Source organism: Leucopleurus acutus (assembly GCF_964270905.1).
Source record: "Leucopleurus acutus genome assembly, chromosome: 9".
Classification (NCBI taxonomy): domain Eukaryota; kingdom Metazoa; phylum Chordata; class Mammalia; order Artiodactyla; family Delphinidae; genus Leucopleurus; species Leucopleurus acutus.
Genome location: NC_139144.1, coordinates 90,138,537 through 90,158,280, shown reverse-complemented (window position 1 = coordinate 90,158,280; position 19,744 = coordinate 90,138,537). Strand labels below are relative to the sequence as shown.

Genomic DNA, 19,744 nt, shown 5'->3' with positions numbered 1-19,744 from the left:
TGGTCATGTTATAGGTTATCTTGATCCTTTGCTTACCCAAGATTTATCCCTATTAGAGATTAGCTGGAGCAAAGGTGTGTATGAAAAAAGAGACAACTCAACAATACCACTGAGTAGTGGTTTACCACTACTCAACAATACCGCTGAGTAAAAGAGTCAGCGTAAATGGAATCAGTGCAGATCTCTCATTTCTTTATTATGGAAGGAGTGTTCTATTTTCCACTGGCCGGGAAGGCTATGAAAGTAAAAAACTACAAGAGCCTTGCAACTTCTTGTTAAATAAGTTTTCTGACACATGGCAACTAGTGATTAATTACTGTGTTAGAAGATTACATTCCTATAGAGATTTGCTGGAAATACAGATGCTGTCTATGCTTGATTAGACATTGCTTAAGGAATGCTGAGACACACTGCTGCTACAGTCTATTATTTCTGGCTATTTTGGTATCGCTGTTATATTTACTTTACATAGCTTCACATTCAGTAGAATTGATAGAGCCCATTTCCTAAAACCTGTCCCTACCAAAAACAAGAACAGAAAAAAATAAGGCTATGAAGTGTGTTTATGTATATGTGTATGTATGAGAGCGAGAGAAAATGAAGGAGAAAGAGACTATGAATAGTAGGGGTGTAGTACTCCTTTTTGTAACACTTTCTCTCTACAAAGAAAGAATTGCAAGGGAGATGCTCTGTTTCTCATAAACCAATAAGAAAACTGACCCACGTCAACTGGTTAAAACGTTCAGGGCATTAAAGATAAACTAAACTTTGTCATTATACAAATTCTTTACCACAAAAAGAAGCCTTGATTTGATACCTAGTCATTCATCCAATACACAAAATGAGCACTTACTCTGGTCCATGCACTGAGGAAACAAAAAATCTGGGTTTCCTGGAGCTTACAAGTCTGGTAAAGATGTGTCTTTTGAGCTGAGATCAGGTCAGAATCATCCAATGCTATACACTTAAGCTAGCCTATCTCCTCTCATAATCCATTAAGAGTAGTAATAGCAGTACCTCTCCCAAGAGGTCACATTTCAGCTTACACCCACTTCCTTGGATACCACTCCCAAATCCAACTGTGAAAGGCATGGCTTTGCTGAAGAATTGCTTTGCCAGTATACGGCCCATCGATGCCAACCTCAACACCGCCCAGTCAACATTTCATTATTCAGATGCTAGTGTTTTTACTATGTGTTCGGGCCCCATACTGTCTGCCAAAAGCTGTGTTCATTTACTTATTTCAGCTAAATAAAAAAAAATCATTTAAAAAAAGGTTGATTGAATTTAGGAATTATATTCCTCAGAGAATTAGTAATGCTTCTCTGTATCCCTCAGGCCTCCATGTTCTCATCTTCCCCTTGTCAATGTTATTATGAATAGACTAATTCAATAATGAGATCATTCCCCATCAGAGAGACCAAATAAATGCAGCATTCAGTCACACCTGGTTTCCCTAATCCGAGCAAGGAACGCTTTCCAACAAATTTAGCCTAAAATAGGGAATTTAATGAACACACACACAAATAGAAAGAAAGACAGGGAAGGAGGACAGAAAAGCAGAACAACAGGGTAGCAGTGGAACAAATGGAGTGATAGATTGGAGAAGACAGGTTAAAAGTGAAGATACTTGGTTATACGATTTCAAAACAAAGATCGTAGCATAGATGTCTTAATAACTGTCAAAGTAATATCACATTTCATCATCCCCTTAAGTGTCTCAAGAATTATTTCAACTTTTCTTGAACTTCTACAAGAATCAAAAAATCAAGTGAAAAAACACAGAAATACTAAATATTAGGTAGGAGCATTCTGGACTATTAAAAACAAAAGACTTCCTCGCCATAAAGGAGTTCATGGAATAATTCATCTAGGTATAATCGTCAATAAAGCACCAACACCATAATCATTATCCATCCTGTTCAAAACTTGAGTTTTCATTAAAGCTCCAAAGGTCCACTGATTTAAAAAAGGTATGGCTAGTGTTGATACCATATGAAGGGAGAATAAAATTAACTCTTGTATCTGAAAAAGTGTACTATAAGGAAACACTAAAAACTGAGATCAGCAACCCTAGAAAAGAGAAAGTGAAAATGCTATTTAAAAAAGAACCTTCAATTACATAAAGTAACAGTGCGAGTAGTGATGAGTAACCATTTTCCCCCCAATGAGAAAAAGAAGGGGGGATGGGTTTCAACTGGGAAAGATAGAAGAGATGAGGAAAAAGATTCATGTAAAAATACGTTCAACACGTTATTTAGGATGAGAGAAAATGTAAAAGATTCAAATGTCTACAAGTCTGCGTATATGTAGATAACTAAATTATGGTTTACTTACTCCATGGAACATTTGTTCAGGTGTTAAAAATAATACTTTCAAGGGATATTAATGGATATGGGAAAAACCATGCTTTCACAGATTATTATTGATATAGGAAAATGCAATTAAATGAGTAAAAAACCCATTAACAATTTTGTAAAGAGAAATGATATGCATGCCCATGAGAACTCACCTAGACACACAGCACATGTACAAAAACCAGGAGAAAGTATATCACATATCATAGTCTCTAGATTAAAAGTTTATGACTAATGTTTATATATTCTTCTTTATATTTTATGTTACATATTTTATGCAATGAGTATATATTACTTTTACAATTAGAAAATAAAGTTACTAAAGTTCTGTAGTAAAAGAACTTAGGTTCGACAATAGGAAAAATTACCTGTTTAAGAGTTGTTAAACATCCAATAGAATTTTAGAGAATTACCTTCTCTATAACCAAAGTACATCTATTTGTTCCATTTTTTTCCTTTTTTTGAAATTGAGGTATAATTGACATATTAGTTTTAGACGTAAACATAATAATTCAATATATGCATATATTGTGAAATGATAATCACAATAAGTTTAATTAACATCCATCACTTCTGTTTCTCTTTTTTTTTTGTGGTATGCGGGCCTCTCACCACTGTGGCCTCTCCCGTTGCGGAGCACAGCCTCCAGACGTGCAGGCTCAGCGGCCATGGCTCACCGGCCCAGCCGCTCTGCGGCATGTGGGATCTTCCCGGACCGGGGCATGAACCCGTGTCCCCTGCATCGGCAGGCGGACTCTCAACCACTGCGCCACCAGGGAAGCCCTCATTTTTTTTTAAACTAAGTTTTTAAGTACTAAGAACCCATTTTAAAAAATGACTTGATAGACAATGAGGCCTTGGCTTTGGTACAGGAACTGAGCCCAATCTTTCCTCCTACCTTGCAAAGTCCAGGTCTGCCTCCCGAGACATGGTGATGTTTGTCAAATTCTGCTGAAGGACAAAAATGTTCCTACACATCTTCTTGATGCCAGACTCACTGATGCGCCTGAAGTACTGGGCGCCGTTAATAAGGATGCAGGAGATCAGGTGTCCTAGGCCTGAGGGATCAGCACAGGGCAGTGGGGAGGAAAGAGAAGACAGATTAGTGCCATCTTGCATAAACCGACATAGGATTTCTCTCTTCTACTGCTCAGAAAATTTAAATGACCAAGGAAAACTTATTTCTGATGGTTGGACCAGCTGATCTTACAATGATTTCAGAGTATTTAGACAGTGCCCAAGTAGTTACAAATGGGGAGACTTTCTGCTGGCAAAAAAACTGGTATATCTGCAGCTCCAGCACTGCCACATACAGTTAAAGCCACCATTCCAGGGCTTAGAGTACATGCCAGGTTGCTTTAAACTACTGAAGTGCAAAGAACTCTTGTTTTTCTGTACAGTTATTTTAAAGCAGAGAAGAACACATGTAAATATGATGATCTGTTTGGTCTCCTTTTCCTCCTACAAAACAGGTAGGGGTGTACTTTTGGCTCAAAAGTTGATTGGCAACGTACGTAAGTAAAAATAAGAAAATAGGCTATTGGCATTAATGTTGCTACACCTCAACACTGATAATGGAGTATACTTCTGAAGTAGTAACTGGAGAGAATGTGATCAGAAACAAAGTGCAAAGGAAAAGCAGATCATGCATTAACTGTGGAGTTCCTGCAAGACACCTGTGCACTTCTCTGGGGTATCATTAAGTGACTTGTTCTCAAGGTCTATGAAATTCAGCAAAGAGCTGGGTAGTACATCAACAAACTAAGAGGTCCCATTCAGGTTACCCTAGGTGATGAAGGTGAGGAATGCTGGTTCAGAACAACCCGAGGCACATGTGGGTTACCATTCTTAGAAGTTAGACTTTAATTCTAAATACTTGGAAGTAAGTAAACCTCTCTTCCTTCTTTTTCTCTTCTTCTTACAAAGTTGGACTCTGGCAAGATGTTCTCCCCAGAATTCTAAAGTTAGTCTGACTAGTCACAAGCGGCCTACTATTTTTATCTCAGGGCGTAATTTCAGGGTCAATGGCTCCTTCTGTCTTCAGAATGAGTTTTCCCTTGATTCGGATAAATATAGAAAAAGGACAGGAGAAGGCACTGTCTCTTGCTTCAGCTACACTCACCCAGTGTTGCTTCAAGACCACAAATTCGTGTGTATGGGCTACTATTTGAAAGCGAAGTAAAAAGCTTTTCACTCGAAGGGAAAGAAACACACACATGGATTTTACATTTAAAGCAAGACAGTTTATGTGAAAAATCTCTGTAGGTTATTTTGCTGTGATTCTCCTGAGCCCATAACTTCACGCAGAATTTTGTTCTGCAGTGCTTTAGTGTGGTCTGCCCTACTTGGAGGCTATGAGGCAATGCAATGCTTGTAGAGAATAATAAAGAAAGAAAGAAATGTATATACCAATTAAGTATAAGCAATTATAATAATAAACCAATTAAAAGTTGGTCTGCTTTGTATTATCACTATACATCAGGAATTCTAAACAATATCTGTGATTAAAATACTCCTTAAAAAAAAAATTAAATACTCCTTCTTGACACACCAAGAAGACTGAGACCACTGCCACCTCCCCAACTTGGGAAACTCAATGTTATGCCTTTTGAACTTGGAAAGTGATATCACAGAGGGATAGCTAGCTTTTTAAATAGGAATTCTCAAATTTATGATTTTTTTTTATAGCTAAAATATCTTCTATGTCAGAGGATTATACCTGTATCTCAAGAAGATGTTGCTGCCCAGCAGAATTAGATGTTAAGAAATGTCTGGTCAAAATGAGAGGAAACCTCTGGGATGTGAATGTTGATATGTGGGGCTTGGAAGAACCACTGTCAAGAGCCCGAAGGGAATTCTGCGTAGTCAGGAAAGTGATTTCTTAGATGCGCCCTGTACCGTCAAGCTACAGAGTATTGCTGCAGTCTCCAATTCACAGAGCCATGGGGCTGACTGATAGCTAACCTTTTTTCATACTTTCTGGCTAAAGTCTTTTAGGGATACTCCCCTTGAGAACAGATCTCCATCACTATAATTTAATGGGAAAACAGGATTTTTTTAGGGGGCAATTTAGGGGTCCACATTTGCTAGACAGAACCATTTCATAAAGCAAGACATGGTCATGTGTTGACACTCTCTTTCCATCTTTAGGCTGCCACAATCCTTTGCGCTAAGTACCTTCTTAATTGTTTTAAATGACACTGGCTCAATTCTGTGAGATGCCACAGATACTTTTGGCCCCCAAGTCCACATATAAACCAAGCAGAACAAGAATAAAAGGGGATATAATTTGAAATCCTAAAAGGGGTCCTTTGGAGGAATTCCTCATGAAAATGATTTGGCTGGCGGTGCATTTTTTTTAAATGTTGAAGGCGAATGCCTTTGGAAAGTACTGTCTTTCACACCCTTCCTTACTTGCTTGACCCTGAAGGCATTTATGGATGCAGCCTTCTTAAAATTGCTGCTAATCAGAGGTTTCTGTGTTTTTCAGACAACAATTCATTCTCTGAGAGAAACCTTCCTCTTCCAGTGATACTTTTAGCCAACGAGGGGATCTTTCAGGGTTGTCTCTGTATGGTGTGTGTGTGTTTCTTTTTCCATTATGAGCTTCTCTTGAGTTAATCTGTGGTCCACTCCACAAATTTACCCAGCTCTCATGAGCAGCATGTCAATGAGGCAGGCTGGCTGCCATCTGCCTTACCTCGGATTAAATCTCCTTATGAAGAAGGAGCAGATGGAAGCCATACTGTTGCCTACCTAGACACACACACAGAGGCTAGGCACTGCAGCTTTAAACCAAAAGGAAAAACAAACAAAAAATCAACAACCTTTTCCTACAAGTTTTGAACTTCAGTAATAGAGAAAATCAGGAAAACCTTCACCTTTCCTTCCTCCCAAACTCCCAGGGACAGAGGCAGGGTCTGACCTTCAAATATATACTGGAACTTGTGCTGCTGGAGGCTGGCACTCATGGCCTCCTCAATGGCACTGATATCTTTGTTGAGCTTGACCACCAGAGGGTCATAATCCATACTTTCCACATTAGCGACAATGGCGTAGTTCCCCTCCTTCGCTAGAGGGATGAGATAGTGGAAACAGTGAACCCTGAAAGGGAGAGACATGGGGAAAGCAGTTAGTAATAACTCTTTCTGATGAAAATAACCATCTTCTTGTGACAGAGCACCCAAAAAGTTAAGACAGCAGTGGCCCTGTACATTTTAATGTATCCCTCCCCCTTTTCACCAGGAAGCCTTCTAAGTTACTCTATAGAAAAACTGAGTGATCTCAAACAAGTCAGCTTCTGTGATCCTCGCTTGTTTAATCCATACATAGGGGGTGAAGAGTAGATGAGCTCTAAAACCCTTTCCATGACAAGACTGCTTGCATAGAGTGAAAAGCATTATCTCTTTCAAGCAGATACTTGTTGTAGTGAAAATGAGAGGCAGAGGTCACAGACCTTTGAAACTGGTTTCAATTGCCATTTACTAGCTATGTGGCTTCAGGCAAGTTACTTTCTCTCTCTAGGCCTCAGTTTCCTTATCTGTAAAATGGAGATGATAACAACACATACCTCGTAAGGTGCTCCGAGGAGCTACTACATAGAAAGAGTAGAGAGCATGGGGGCTGGCGATATTATATTTATCATTGTTAACCTATTACTTAACCAAAACACTTACTGAACATGTATGAGTGTGTTAGAAATTGTGCTAGGCCTTGGGAATGTAAGACACAGTTTGTGCCATTAAAGACTCCACAGCCTAATGGGGATGACCAAGAAAAAAATGACCCAAAGATGACAGTTTCTCACTCAGAAGCATGTGTACCCAGGGTGCCATGGAAGTTTGCAGAGGAAAGGTTCAGAACAGGAGGTGATACCGGTCACAGAGGACATATCTGAGTGAGCTTGAGGAAGGAGTACATTCCTATGTTGAAATGCCCCGAGTCAGTCTGATAATGTAAGGTTAGGTTCTTTTTGGTAGGTATCATTAACTGCCAAGGAACTCTGAGATGCGTAAGGATTGGCTACTCCATAACCTCTGTATTAAGCTGTAATGAAAGACGTTGCAGGCCAAATAATTCTACCACTCATACAGGTGTTTATTAAAAACAAACATACAAACCCCCTGCACCATCCATTGGCAGGCATAGTTGAAAACAGGTTGTTCTGTAAGCTTAGGGATTGTTTTAGGTTCTCTGTCTGATCTTGACATGGAAGGTTGACTGGGAGTAGACATAATGACAATTCAGAGTTAGGATTCTGTTATGCTTAGAGTTGGCATCAGGTAACAAGAAATATTCCTAAACAAATGACCACAGCCTTGGGCATCATCCCCAATGATGCAACTATAGGCTTAACCATAATTTTTCTTTTTTTTGAGTCAGGTTTATTGACAGATAATTTACAAACAGTAAATTCACCCGTTTTAGTGTACACTTTTATGAGTTTTGACAAATGCAGCCAGTTGTATAAGCATCAGCATAATCAAATTATAGAACAATACCATCACCTCCAGAATTCCCTTGGGCCACCCTTGAAGTCAACCCCTTCTTCTACCCCAAGGCTCCTGCAGCCACAGCTCTATTTTCAGTCCCCACAGTTTTGTCTCTTCCAGAATGCCATATAAATGCAATCATGCAGCATGTGGCCTTTGGGGTTTGGCTTCTTTCAATCTGAGATTTATCCATGTTGCTGTTCATTCCTCGTGATTGCTGAGTGGCCTCCTGCATATGGATGTGCTACAATTTAACCCTTCACCAGCTAACATCTGGGTTGTTTCTAGTTTGGGGTGATTATGAATAAAGCTGCTTCGTGTATAGGTTTTTGTGTAAATATAAAATTTCCTTTTTCTTGGGTAAATATCTACAAGTGGGATTGCTGCATCATATGGTACATAGACGTTTAATTTTATAAGAAACTGCTAAACTGTTTTCCAAAGCAGCTGTGGCTATTTTGCTTTCCTACTACCAATGTACAAGAGTTCCAGTTGCTCCACATCCTCAAAAGCACTTACTGCTGTCAGGTTTTTTTTTTAATTTAAGCTTTATGGAGGTATAATTGACATTAAATTATAAGATATTTAGTGTATGCCATGGTAATTTTTTTTTTTTTTTTTTTTTTTTTTTTTTGTGGTACGCGGGCCTCTCACTGTTGTGGCCTCTCCCGTTGCGGAGCACAGGCTCCGGACGCGCAGGCTCAGCGGCTACGGCTCACGGGCCCAGCCGCTCCGCGGCATGTGGGATCTTCCCGGACCGGGGCACGAACCCGTGTCCCCTGCATCGGCAGGCAGACTCTCAGCCACTGCACCACCAGCGAAGCCCTGCCCTGGTAATTTGATATCTGTACACCCTGTGAAAGGATTCCCTTCATCTAGTTAATTAACACACCCATCACCTCACATATTTAGCCTTTTTTTTTTAACATCTTTATTGGAGTATAATTGCTTTACAATGGTGTGTTAGTTTCTGTTTTATAACAATGAGAACATGAAGTACTACTCTCTCAGCAAATTTCAATTATACAATACAGTGTTATCAACTACAGTCATTCTGGTTTACATTAGATCCTCAGACCTTATTCATCTTAGAGCTGAAATTTGTACCCTTTTACCAGCCACTTCCTATTTCTCTCATCCTCCAGCCACCACTTTTCTACTCTGTTTCTGTGATTTGTTTTAAAAAAAGATTCCACATATAAGTGATACCATGCAGTAGTTGTCTTTCTTTGTCTAGCTTGTTTCTCTTAGGATAATGTCCTCAAGTGCTTATCAATTAAAAAAAAAATTTTTAAGTCATTCTAATAGATGTATAGTGGTGTCTCATTGTGGTTTTAATTTGCATTTTCCTAGTGACTAATGATGCTGGACATATTTTCATGTGTTTATTTGCCATCCATACATCTTTTTTTTTTTAAGTTTTTTTTTTGATTTGGACCATTTTAAAAGTCTTTACTGAACTTGTTACAATATTGCTTCTGTTTTATGCTTTGTTTTTTTGGCCAAGGGGCATGTGGGATCCCAGCTCCCTGACCAGGGATCGAACCCACACTCCCTGCATTGGAAGGCAAAGTCCCAACCCACCAGACTGCCAGGGAAGTCCCGCCATCTATATATGTTTGTGTTCACATCATTTGCCTAATTTTTTTATTGACTTGTTTTCTTATTATTAACTTTTGAGAGTTCTTTATATATGCTGGATACAAGCTGACACGCATTTTGTAAACATTTTCTCCCAATCTTTGGCTCGTCTTTTCATCTTAACAATGTCTTTCAAAGAATTGTTTTAAATTTTGATGAAGTTTAATTTACCAGTTTTTTCTTTTAGGGGTGGTACTCTGGGGGTCAGCTTTAAGAAATCTTTGCCCAAACAAAGTTACAAAGATTTCTTCCTATATTTGCTTCTAGGAGTTTTATAGTTTGAGGTTTTACATTTAGAGCTATGATCCATTTTAAGCTAAGTTGTACAAAGGATGTGCTATATTTTTATAACCTGCTCATGGAAGGGAATCCAAGTATCTTGACTACTAGTTCATTTTCATGATAGGTGATCACCTTAACAGTTGCTAATCAACTAATGATTAATTTTGCCAATAAAAGCTCATTCTGACATTCATGTGCTAATTATTAAAGTATATGGCTTGGATCAGGATACCAGTAACGGCATCAGTTGCAGTCCCTCCAGAATGTGACATTTTTGGTATAATGAAAGTTGATCAACCCTGGAGTGGGATTCACGCCTAGGGAAATTGATTGCTACTGCGGTTGAAGTTTAAACTAAGTAACTCTTAGTTGAAAATAAAATCAAGCCATTAATGCTGAAGTATTTTTACAGTAAATTATAGACATTACAACCTCAGACGATGGGAAGACCACATATCAATACAAAGGCATGAGGGTGTGAATGGAGGACAGTTTTAAGGAATGACCGGAAGTTCCTTTTAGTACATACAGATCACATGACAGAGGCGTGAGGTGAGCTTGGGGAGATGTGCAGGGGCCAGGTCATCATAAGCTTTGAGGACATCTAAGGACTCTGGGCTTTATGTGAGAAGTCACAGGGAGTCTTAAGAGGATTTTATGAGGTGAAATTATATAATCAGATATGAGCTTTGGCAAGATGACTCTGCACAGCATAAAGGGTGAATTAATGGTGGAGAATGGTAGAAATTAGAAGTAGAGACTACTTAGGTAGGAAATTACTATGAATTGGAGGTGAGTGCTTATGCGATCCTGAAGTGAGTGGCAGAGAGGAGAGATAAAAACTGTTTTAAGATATTATCTTCCTCTCCCAAAATGATTAGAGATGAAAAGAAATTAAAATAGTCATTGGCAAATGTCAAATCCAGAAAAAGGTTTTTTTTCTTTTTCTTTTGAATTCTGGCATGTTGTTGCTGACCTTAACACAACTTTGGCATTAAGGTTTTCTGCAAATATTGCTGATTACACAGCGGGATGGTTGATTTTCAGAAAGTGCACACTTAGGATACCAACAGCGACAGGCAGTTACTGTGCAACCCACTTAGAACCCTCCTGATGGTGAGAGAAATCAGCTGATAAAGGTGACATTCTTAGCATCTTAGACTCAAATGGCAACTTAATTTTCTTCTTCTAAAGTTCAAATAGAAAAAAAAAACAACGTCAACAATTTTTAATGGTCTCACCATGTCTTTCATCTCTTGGGGGTGTCACATGCCTTATGATTCAAACTGTAAAAAAGCACTGCTTAGTGGTTAAATGTGACCTACAGTGACACAGGTAAAATGTCACATGCTCTTTGGATGGGTTCTTCAACACAGAACCTACTGGATTTGAGAACCCTTTTCGTTTTTTTTTTTTTTTTTTTTTTTTTTAGTGAAACAAATAAAGTGTTTATTAGGAGGAAAAAGAGTATATGTGGATAGACACACAGGCGGGGAGAACCCTTTTTGGTTTTTAACTTTAACAATGTTAAAGAAAAAGATGGGCTACGGATATAAAATATTTGAGGGAATAAGACAAATTTTTGGCATTTGAAGTTGTTCTGGACTTGCTAGCTTTCCCCATTAACTTTTTCCCATTAAGTTTTTTTGTCTATTCTATCTGTGCTCTCTTATTATAGTGGCTTCTTGGGTAAAAGTGCCAGAGACAGTGCCTAACTAGCCACTTCTTCATTGTACCAGCTCCTGGACCACAGGGCCTAAGTTCTAATTCTCCTTTACAGCGGGATGGGAACAAAACAAACCTTAGCTGCTGATGGTGACAAGGATGATGCTGGCCACGCAGTCTTTGTACCTCTTAAATACATGTCATGGACTGCCAAGTGAAAATGATCTCCAAACCAGTTCATTTTCTTTAATGAGCAACAGGTTTTGTTTGGGGAACCCACACTTACTTTATCTGGGTTTGATTTCAAACCAGCTAATTCTCGAGAGTCACGGAACGCTTATTATGCAGCAGGACTGTTCCAGGTTCTGGAGCCAGAGCGGTGAAGGAGGCACACCTGATTCCTGCCTTCTATGTGCTAATGGTTTCTTCCACAGTCACCCACCATGGGTGCCCAGAGCACTTAGCCATCTCCTCTATTCTAGCTTTGGACAACTACGGTAATGATTTATTTGAGATTTTCCTTATTAATTTTCTATCATCAACTGTACAAACAAACAAAAGCTTGTTACTGTGACAAGGAATGAATAAAATTGTGTCAACATTCACTATCTGAGCAGTACATGGAGTGTTCTGTCTAGTTTTTTGTACCATACTTGAGAGGAACAAAGACAATTTGGAGCACATTCATAGGAAAGCAACCTGAATGTTGAAACCATGTTAAATGAAGACATAAGGAAATTTAATTTGGAAAAAATAAACATGTTTACTGTTTTCATTTAAAGTCAGGGAAAGATAATTCTGCATCCAGGACTCTAAAACTCAGTGTTTTTTTGTTATCTATTCTTAAAATGATCTTTTTCTGTTTTTAAACTAATGATGAAGGAGAGATAGCAATAGGTGTTACAGCATTGAATGGTTTCTCGTAAAGTTAATAAACAATGACTAAAATATGTTCGGCATTATTAAGAACAGTACTGCCAATATGTACAAAAATAAAAAGGGCAGGATAGAGGTCAAGGATTGAAAAGGTCTTACTCAAAGACCTTTGGGTAAGGCAAAGATGCCTTGAAAGTATCCCACTTGGAATTGACTACACATTACAGGCTGATACTTCCAAATGAAGAGCACACCGTGAACCCACACAACCAATGGCATAAATTCCAGGAGCCGTGATAGTAATTAATTTGATGTTTCCTTGTTTTTCTATGCAACCCAGGTAACAGAGGCATCAGAGTGTTACTGGGTGTTTTTTCCCCCCGTCGATTGCGTTTATCTTATTCACAGAAAATACCCGATTTATTTCACTGTCAGCTTGTAAATAAATAGAAAACAAATCTAACACTTATCATAAAACAAATCAGAAATCATAGAGGAAAAGTCTTTATTTCTCAACAACTGAATGTAAGAAATAAGATCAGAAATAATGCTGAGTAAAAGAGACTTGAAATCTACCATGCTACTTCAGTTGCCCTACTCGAAGGTCTCCACAAGCAATACAGAAGTAACTCACTGGACAAGATAATGAAGAATGAAAAAAGCAAGCAGCATACAAAAGAAGTGACATCAACAATACGTTATCAAGTAAGCTTTGCCTGAGCACACCTGCAAGATAGCCAAGTTCTAACAGGAGTCCAAACATACGAACCAAAATCCTATTTACATTTTTTTTTGTTTGTTTTGTTTTGTTTTTTGTTTTTTTTTCGGTACGCGGGCCTCTCACCGCTGTGGCCTCACCCGCCGCGGAGCACAGGCTCCAGACGCGCAGGCTCAGCGGCCATGGCTCACGGGCCCAGCCGCTCCGCGGCATGTGGGATCCTCCTGGACCGGCACGAGCCCGCGTCCCCCGCATCGGCAGGCGAACTCTCAACCACTGCGCCACCAGGGAAGCCTCCTATTTACATTTTTAAAACCTAAATCTACTAAAGACTTGAAACAAAAAGGCAATACTCTATCAACTTTAATAATGTCTCACAGTAATACAAAATAAAATGTATTACTATACACTTTCTGATCCTGAGGGTTTTTTGTTTGTTTGTTTTTGTTTTTGTTTTTTGCAGTACGCGGGCCTCTCACTGTTGTGGCCTCTCCCGTTGCAGAGCAACAGGCTCCGGACGCTCAGGCTCAGCGGCCATGGCTCATGGGCTCAGCCGCTCCGCGGCATGTGGGATCTTCCCGGACCGGGGCACGAATCCGTGTTCCCTGCATCGGCAGGCGGACTCTCAACCACTGCGCCACCAGGGAAGCCCCAGATCCTGAGGGTTTTGAGTCTGATGTTTCAAAACTATATATCCAACTGTCTCTTTGACATTGGTATCCAGATGTCTAATAAGCATCTCAAACCAAACATCACCAAAATGGAATTCTTGATTTCTACCCCTCCCCCAACCTTTCTCAGTCCCTCAGTCTCTAGCCCCTCACTCAATGGTCTTGGCATCCACATAGTTTTGCTCTGTGGTTTTCCTGGAGTCCTTTCTTTCTCTCACTGCCACCAGTCCTGCACCCAATCCAATCTATCAATATATCAGCTCTACCTTGAGAACATGTCCCAAATCCAACACTTTTCACGCCTTCACCTCTGTCATTCTGGTGCTCATATCTGGTCTTAACTGATCCCTCTGCTTCCATTCATATTTCTCCCTGCAATTTTTTTCCCATACAACAGCCAGAGTGATCTTTTAAAAATGTGAATGAGTGAATGAATGAATGAATATCTCCCCCTTGCTTAAAACCTTCTAATAGCTTCTTGATGCACTTAGAATAAAATATGAACTCATGCTGTACAGCAGAGAATGGCACAGCACTGTAAATCAAGTACACTTCAATAAAAAAAATAAAACAATCCGAACTCTTCACGTGGTCTGTAAGACCCTATAATGAGTCGGGCTCCATGACTCCACGTGCTCAGGCTCCAGCCTGCCTCTTTACCTTTCCTTCCGTTCCTCCCCACCTCCTTATTCACTGGGCTGCAATCATACTGGATTCCTCTCTGTTCCTCAAATCTGCCAGTTTGGTTTTGTCTCAGGACCTCGTGAGTGCCCCTCCCTGCCTGAAACTCTTTTCCACCAGGTCTTTGTACAGATGGCTCTTTCTTGGTACCTTGTCACAATTTCCCTGGCCATTTTATCTATGCAACAAAATACCAGATCTCCCTTTCTCATCAACCCTAGCCATTCTCTACACTGTCCAGTATAACAATAGCTACATGTGGCCACTGAACACTTGTAACGTGACTAATCCAAATTTTGACGGGCCGTAGCGTAAAAGATGAAGTAGATTTCAAAGGCTTAGGACAAAAAAATGCAAAATAGATCAATAATTTTTATGTTAATTCCACGTTGAAATGATAATATTTTGGATATATCGGGTTGGATAAAATATATTATGATTTACGTGTTTCTGTATTTTCAAATGGAACCATTAGAATATTTAAATTATTTATGTGGTTCACATGTGTAGCTCACTTTATATTTCTATTTGATAGCGTGGTTTAATTCCATTCTGCTATTTTATTTTTTTAGTTACACTAAGCTGAAATTTCTCCTTTTATGTACTCACTGGCTGTTTACCCCAATTAGAATGTAGCTCTATGAAAGAAGGGACCTTGAGTGTTTTTGTCATTGTTGTATCCCAATTCTTAGACCACTGTCTGGAACAAAGACAGCACTCAATAAATATTTATTGAATGAATAAATAAATGATTGGAGACTTTCTGGTCTTTTCTTCCTACTGTTTCTAGAGGTGTGATAATAGAGTCTACTAAAGCTAATCAGAACATTCTACACTTCAGGGGAAGAAGCAAGAGTCCAAGAATATCATATCTTGGAAACTTCTTGAATTATGATTGAACTTATTTAATGTCTTCAATTGGGTTTTAGGTTCTTTTTTTTTTTAATATTTATTTCTTTATTTGGTGGCACAGGGTCTTAGTTGCAGCAGGTGGGCTCCTTAGTTGCAGCTCCAGGGCTCCTTAGTTGCGGCTTGCCAGCTTCTTAGTTGTGACGTGTGAACTCTTAGTAGCAGCATGAATGTGGGATCTAGTTCCCTGACCAGGGATCAAACTTGGGCCCCCTGCATTGGGAGCGCGGAGTCTTATCTACTGCGCCAATGGAGGAGTCCTGGTTTTAGGTTCTTAAAGAAAGGGATCATGGTTCTTGCATCTGTATACTCCCTTCTTAGTATAGATTAGCATAGTACCTTACTAAAAATATCAATGGCAATAAAGTCATCATAGTCGAAAAGCTACCATATTTTGAGCACTTACTCTGTGGTAGGCATTGTACTTATAACTTATCATTTCATTTATAAAATCTCTAAGTTAGAAATTACTGTTCCTATTTTTAAGAGGAGGAAACTGAGTAAAGTTAATTAACTGACTTAAGATGGCCTAGCCAACTAGTATAGACATTCCAATCTAGATCATTCTGATGTCATAGGCCATGCAAACTCCAAACCACCATATTCACAATACAGCATGTGCTTAAAAACTTTAACACTAAAAATCACTTTCAGTGTAAAAAAAAGACATCTATAATATGAACCAAAAATGACAGTGATACCCTCCAGACATAAGCGAGTGATTTATGACCCTCAGTGCAATTAAATCACAGTCTTCTGCTTGGCTGTGTCATACCTGACTTCCAGGTGTAGGACCAGCAAGCAGCGGTCAGCCATGTCCTGGAAAGATTTTGCAAGTTCGCTCAGAGTCTGCATGATCTGCTCTGACACTGGTGGGAGATCCACATTCACGTGGGTATCTTGAGCAGGAGACAGATCTGAAAGAAGGGGTGAGGACAAAACACCAATCATTTCATTAGATGCCTACAGATAGCTTTTGAAATGACATATGATTTTGTTGTTCATCATGTTGTTTTTATCAATTTGGCTAATACTAGTGTTGGCAGCATCAGACATCTGAGACATGACAGACTATTTCGGTACTTGATTAAACATAAAAGCCCAGCTGATTGTCTTGCATCAATTCACAGAATGACAGAAACAGGAGCTCAGAGTTGGAAGTGAACTTAGTAATCTAGCCCAACCATGTGGTCTATGCTTGTGTTATTTGTACATCTTCAAGTGGCTGTTCAGCTTCTGCTTGCACACCCACACAAATGTTTGTGAAAGGAAACTCAATTCCTCTTGCGGCAGCCAATTCCATCTAAGAAAGATATGACCATCTTACACCAAGCCATGTCTGTTGTCATTGACTTCTAATCATTGGCCCTGGTTCTGCCAACTTAACAATCACTCTTAATTGTGTCAGTACTTCAAGTACTAAAGATATCTCTTTTGGCTTCCCTGAAGTCTTCTCCTTTTTGGGTTAAATGTCCCCAGACTTTTCAACTATTCTCCAAATAATCCAACTGAGTCATTTTATAATTCTCATAATTCACCAAAAAAAAATTCCAATTGTTCTATATTTCCCTTGAAATGTGGGACTTAGGACCAAACATAATAAATGCCACAGAGTGGTCTGACCTGTCTAGAAAGAGTGATCAATTCCCTTGTTCTAGAAGTCGTGCTCCTTGCGTGTAAGCCTAGAATCTCCCGGGGTGGTGTGGGGCGAGGGAACAGGATGTGCTGCATTCTCCTTAACTCAAACAGAGCTTACTTACAATCGGTTAAAAGCCCTAAAAAGGTCTTTTGGGAAAATTTGATAAACCTACCTTCTCTATCTCTTGCAAGTAATTGATAAAATATTTAATAGCATTTGGCCATTTTCTACAGGAAAATACTAAATAGCAAAAATGTGAACTACATTTCCTTATGTCTAGACTTCTGTTGTGTATCCAGTTCCCCATAATTTCTCAAAGATCATCAACAATAATTTGGCAATTTAATTCAAAAGTTCTTTGAGTTCTCTAGAGCCTCAAAGGCTGGCCTTGAGTCCCGTCTCCACTATTTACTTATTATTGTGACCAAGAGCTAATGGCAAATTCCTTCTGCCTCAGTTTCTTCTGTAAAATGGAGATAACATACCTTCAGAATGTTGTTGGGAACACTGAGTAAGTTACAGTTGTTGGGAGTATTGAATGGGTTAATGTAGATAAACTGCTTCGGACAATAGCACGTAAAACTCACTGAATATTAATATAAATAATAAACACAAGTAATAATTATTCTTTAGCAAGTGATTTGTCCAGGTTAAGAGTCCTAAGCTTAATTATAGGTACTTAAAAGATATAATTCCATCCACCTTGAGGTTCAATTTCCATTTATTAGCATCTTTTGCTTTTCCATGTGAAAATTCTTCTCCTTCTCAGAGGATGCAGTGTCATTTGAAAGAAGGGCTCCCTGGACTTAGGGGACATGGGATTTGGCGAGGCACTACTGGCTAACTTGGGAGGTGTCCACCTCACAGAGCAGGGAGTCAACATATGTCGTGGAAGGCATATCTGCAGTTGTGGGCTTTCAGAGCTGCATCTGTTCCTAGACTCAGCCAAGCACAGAGACAAGCCTGGAGAGACCGTCAAGAATTGTAAGGTTAAGTTCTCCTCAGTGGAAACAGACTTCAATAAATTAAAATATCATGGCAAACACACACAAAAAAGAATTTTGTTCAAGGCAACTGACGTGTAAGGAGGAAGGAAATATAGCGATGGAGATTTAAACTTATTACCAGCCTTGGCATCGTCCGAGATGTTCACTAACTCGGTCTGCAGGACTGATGTAGACACTGCTTTCCTTCTAATGCTATCATTATTCAAGTTGTTTGACTGCAAGGTGAGATTACTGCCTTCATAATGTTTTCTTTTGGCAGACTGGATGAAAGCAACTATAAGTAACACTAGTCTAATATTTCAAGGCATTTTAGTGCTTTTGATTCCTCTGTTGTGTGACACTACCTGTTCCATGAAGAGCAACGTATATATATCAATGAAAAAAGGGAAAGGGGCTTCACTGGTGGCGCAGTGGTTAAGAATCTGCCTGCCAATGCAGGGGACACGGGTTCAAGCCCTGGTCTGGGAAGATCCCACATGCCGTGGAGCAACTAAGCCTGTGCGCCACAACTACTGAGCCTGCGCTCTAGAGCCCGTGTGCCACAACTACTGAGCCTGCGCGTTAGAGCCCATGCTCTGCGACAAGAGAAGCCACCACAATGAGAGGCCCACGCACCGCAACGAAGGGTAGCCCCCGCTCTCCACAACGAGAGAAAGCCCACACACAGCAACGAAGACCCAGTGCAGCCAAAAATAACTAAATTTAAATAAATAAATAAAAAGGAAGAAATCAGACCCTAAGGAAACTGGGCTCATGGTCCAAGGTCTAAGGCTATACTAATCTCCCAACCTACCAAAGGCATTTTGGACAAATTTCACCAAGTTAAAAAGCATTCCCTTTCTTCTTATAGAAATAAGTCATTTCATCATGTGTAGCAGCTGACTGGCCAAACTCTGCAAATTAAAGAAAAAAAAAAGAATCCAAGTAGAGTAAGTTAATAGCCGGGAAAGCAGTCTACATAAAACTTGCAATAGTTTAGAATAGCAGCCTGCTGTACATTTAGCTAGACTGTAATCTACAGCAAAAATAACATTTTAGTAAAGCACATGAAAACTGATGCCCAGGGCTCCACTGAAAAGCTGGTCTGAGAATTCCTCAGGGCTCACTGAAATTTATGAAGTTTTCTTAACAAGAAGGAATATACTGAGAAAAGAAGTGCTGAGCATGGCAAAGCCAACACAAAACAACTACCTAGCTCTCAAATGTCAAACGGAAATCTACAAAAAAGCAATGCTGAGAGAATCTGCTTGGGAGATTATAGTCAAGATAGGAGGTTACTGGACACCCACACACATACACACTCAATCTTTCAGAGGTTCATGGCTGTATATTTATCTCAGGGATTGCTCTTCACATTGGCGGAGCCCACATATATTAGGCTTTAACAATATTAGTACTTGATTATTTTATTAAGATATGCACTTTGAGCTGTTTTTCTAATACTGGGGATGGGGCACATCAGATCATTCAAAGTATCCTTGTTCCTCTTACAACCACTGCATAAAAGCATGCATCTTTGAGACGCCAACGTGACTGTGGCTTTCTGTGCTAAATTGGTTGGTTTATATGAGGAGGCTGAACCTTGGTCTCTGGGGCAGACACTGCTTGTTAGGTGAACCAACAGATATTGCCAATTCTCTCTTGTTCACTCCACGGTAGACTATGAGAAGCTAAATGTCTGCATTCCCAGCCTTGCTTGTGGCTGGAGGTGGCCATATGCCACTGTCTGGCCAATGACTCTCTAGGTAGATTCTTCTGTGGCAACCTGATCTAATCCTGGGCTAATTCTGCGACTCATCCTTTGAC

The 19,744-nt window shown here is 39.6% G+C and overlaps 1 protein-coding gene across 1 annotated transcript in view; it reads right to left on the bottom strand.

Moving 5' to 3' along the window:
• EXOC4 (exocyst complex component 4) overlaps positions 1 to 19,744 on the bottom strand; it is a gene marked incomplete at its 5' end in the record, with an annotated part of 817,732 nt that overhangs the window by 51,944 nt on the left and 746,044 nt on the right. The window contains 3 exons of the mRNA XM_082846389.1: positions 3,256 to 3,415; positions 6,283 to 6,461; positions 16,068 to 16,209. Of these exons, the coding sequence (XP_082702515.1) occupies positions 3,256 to 3,415; positions 6,283 to 6,461; positions 16,068 to 16,209 (481 nt within the window). The remainder of the gene's footprint in view (positions 1 to 3,255; positions 3,416 to 6,282; positions 6,462 to 16,067; positions 16,210 to 19,744) is intronic.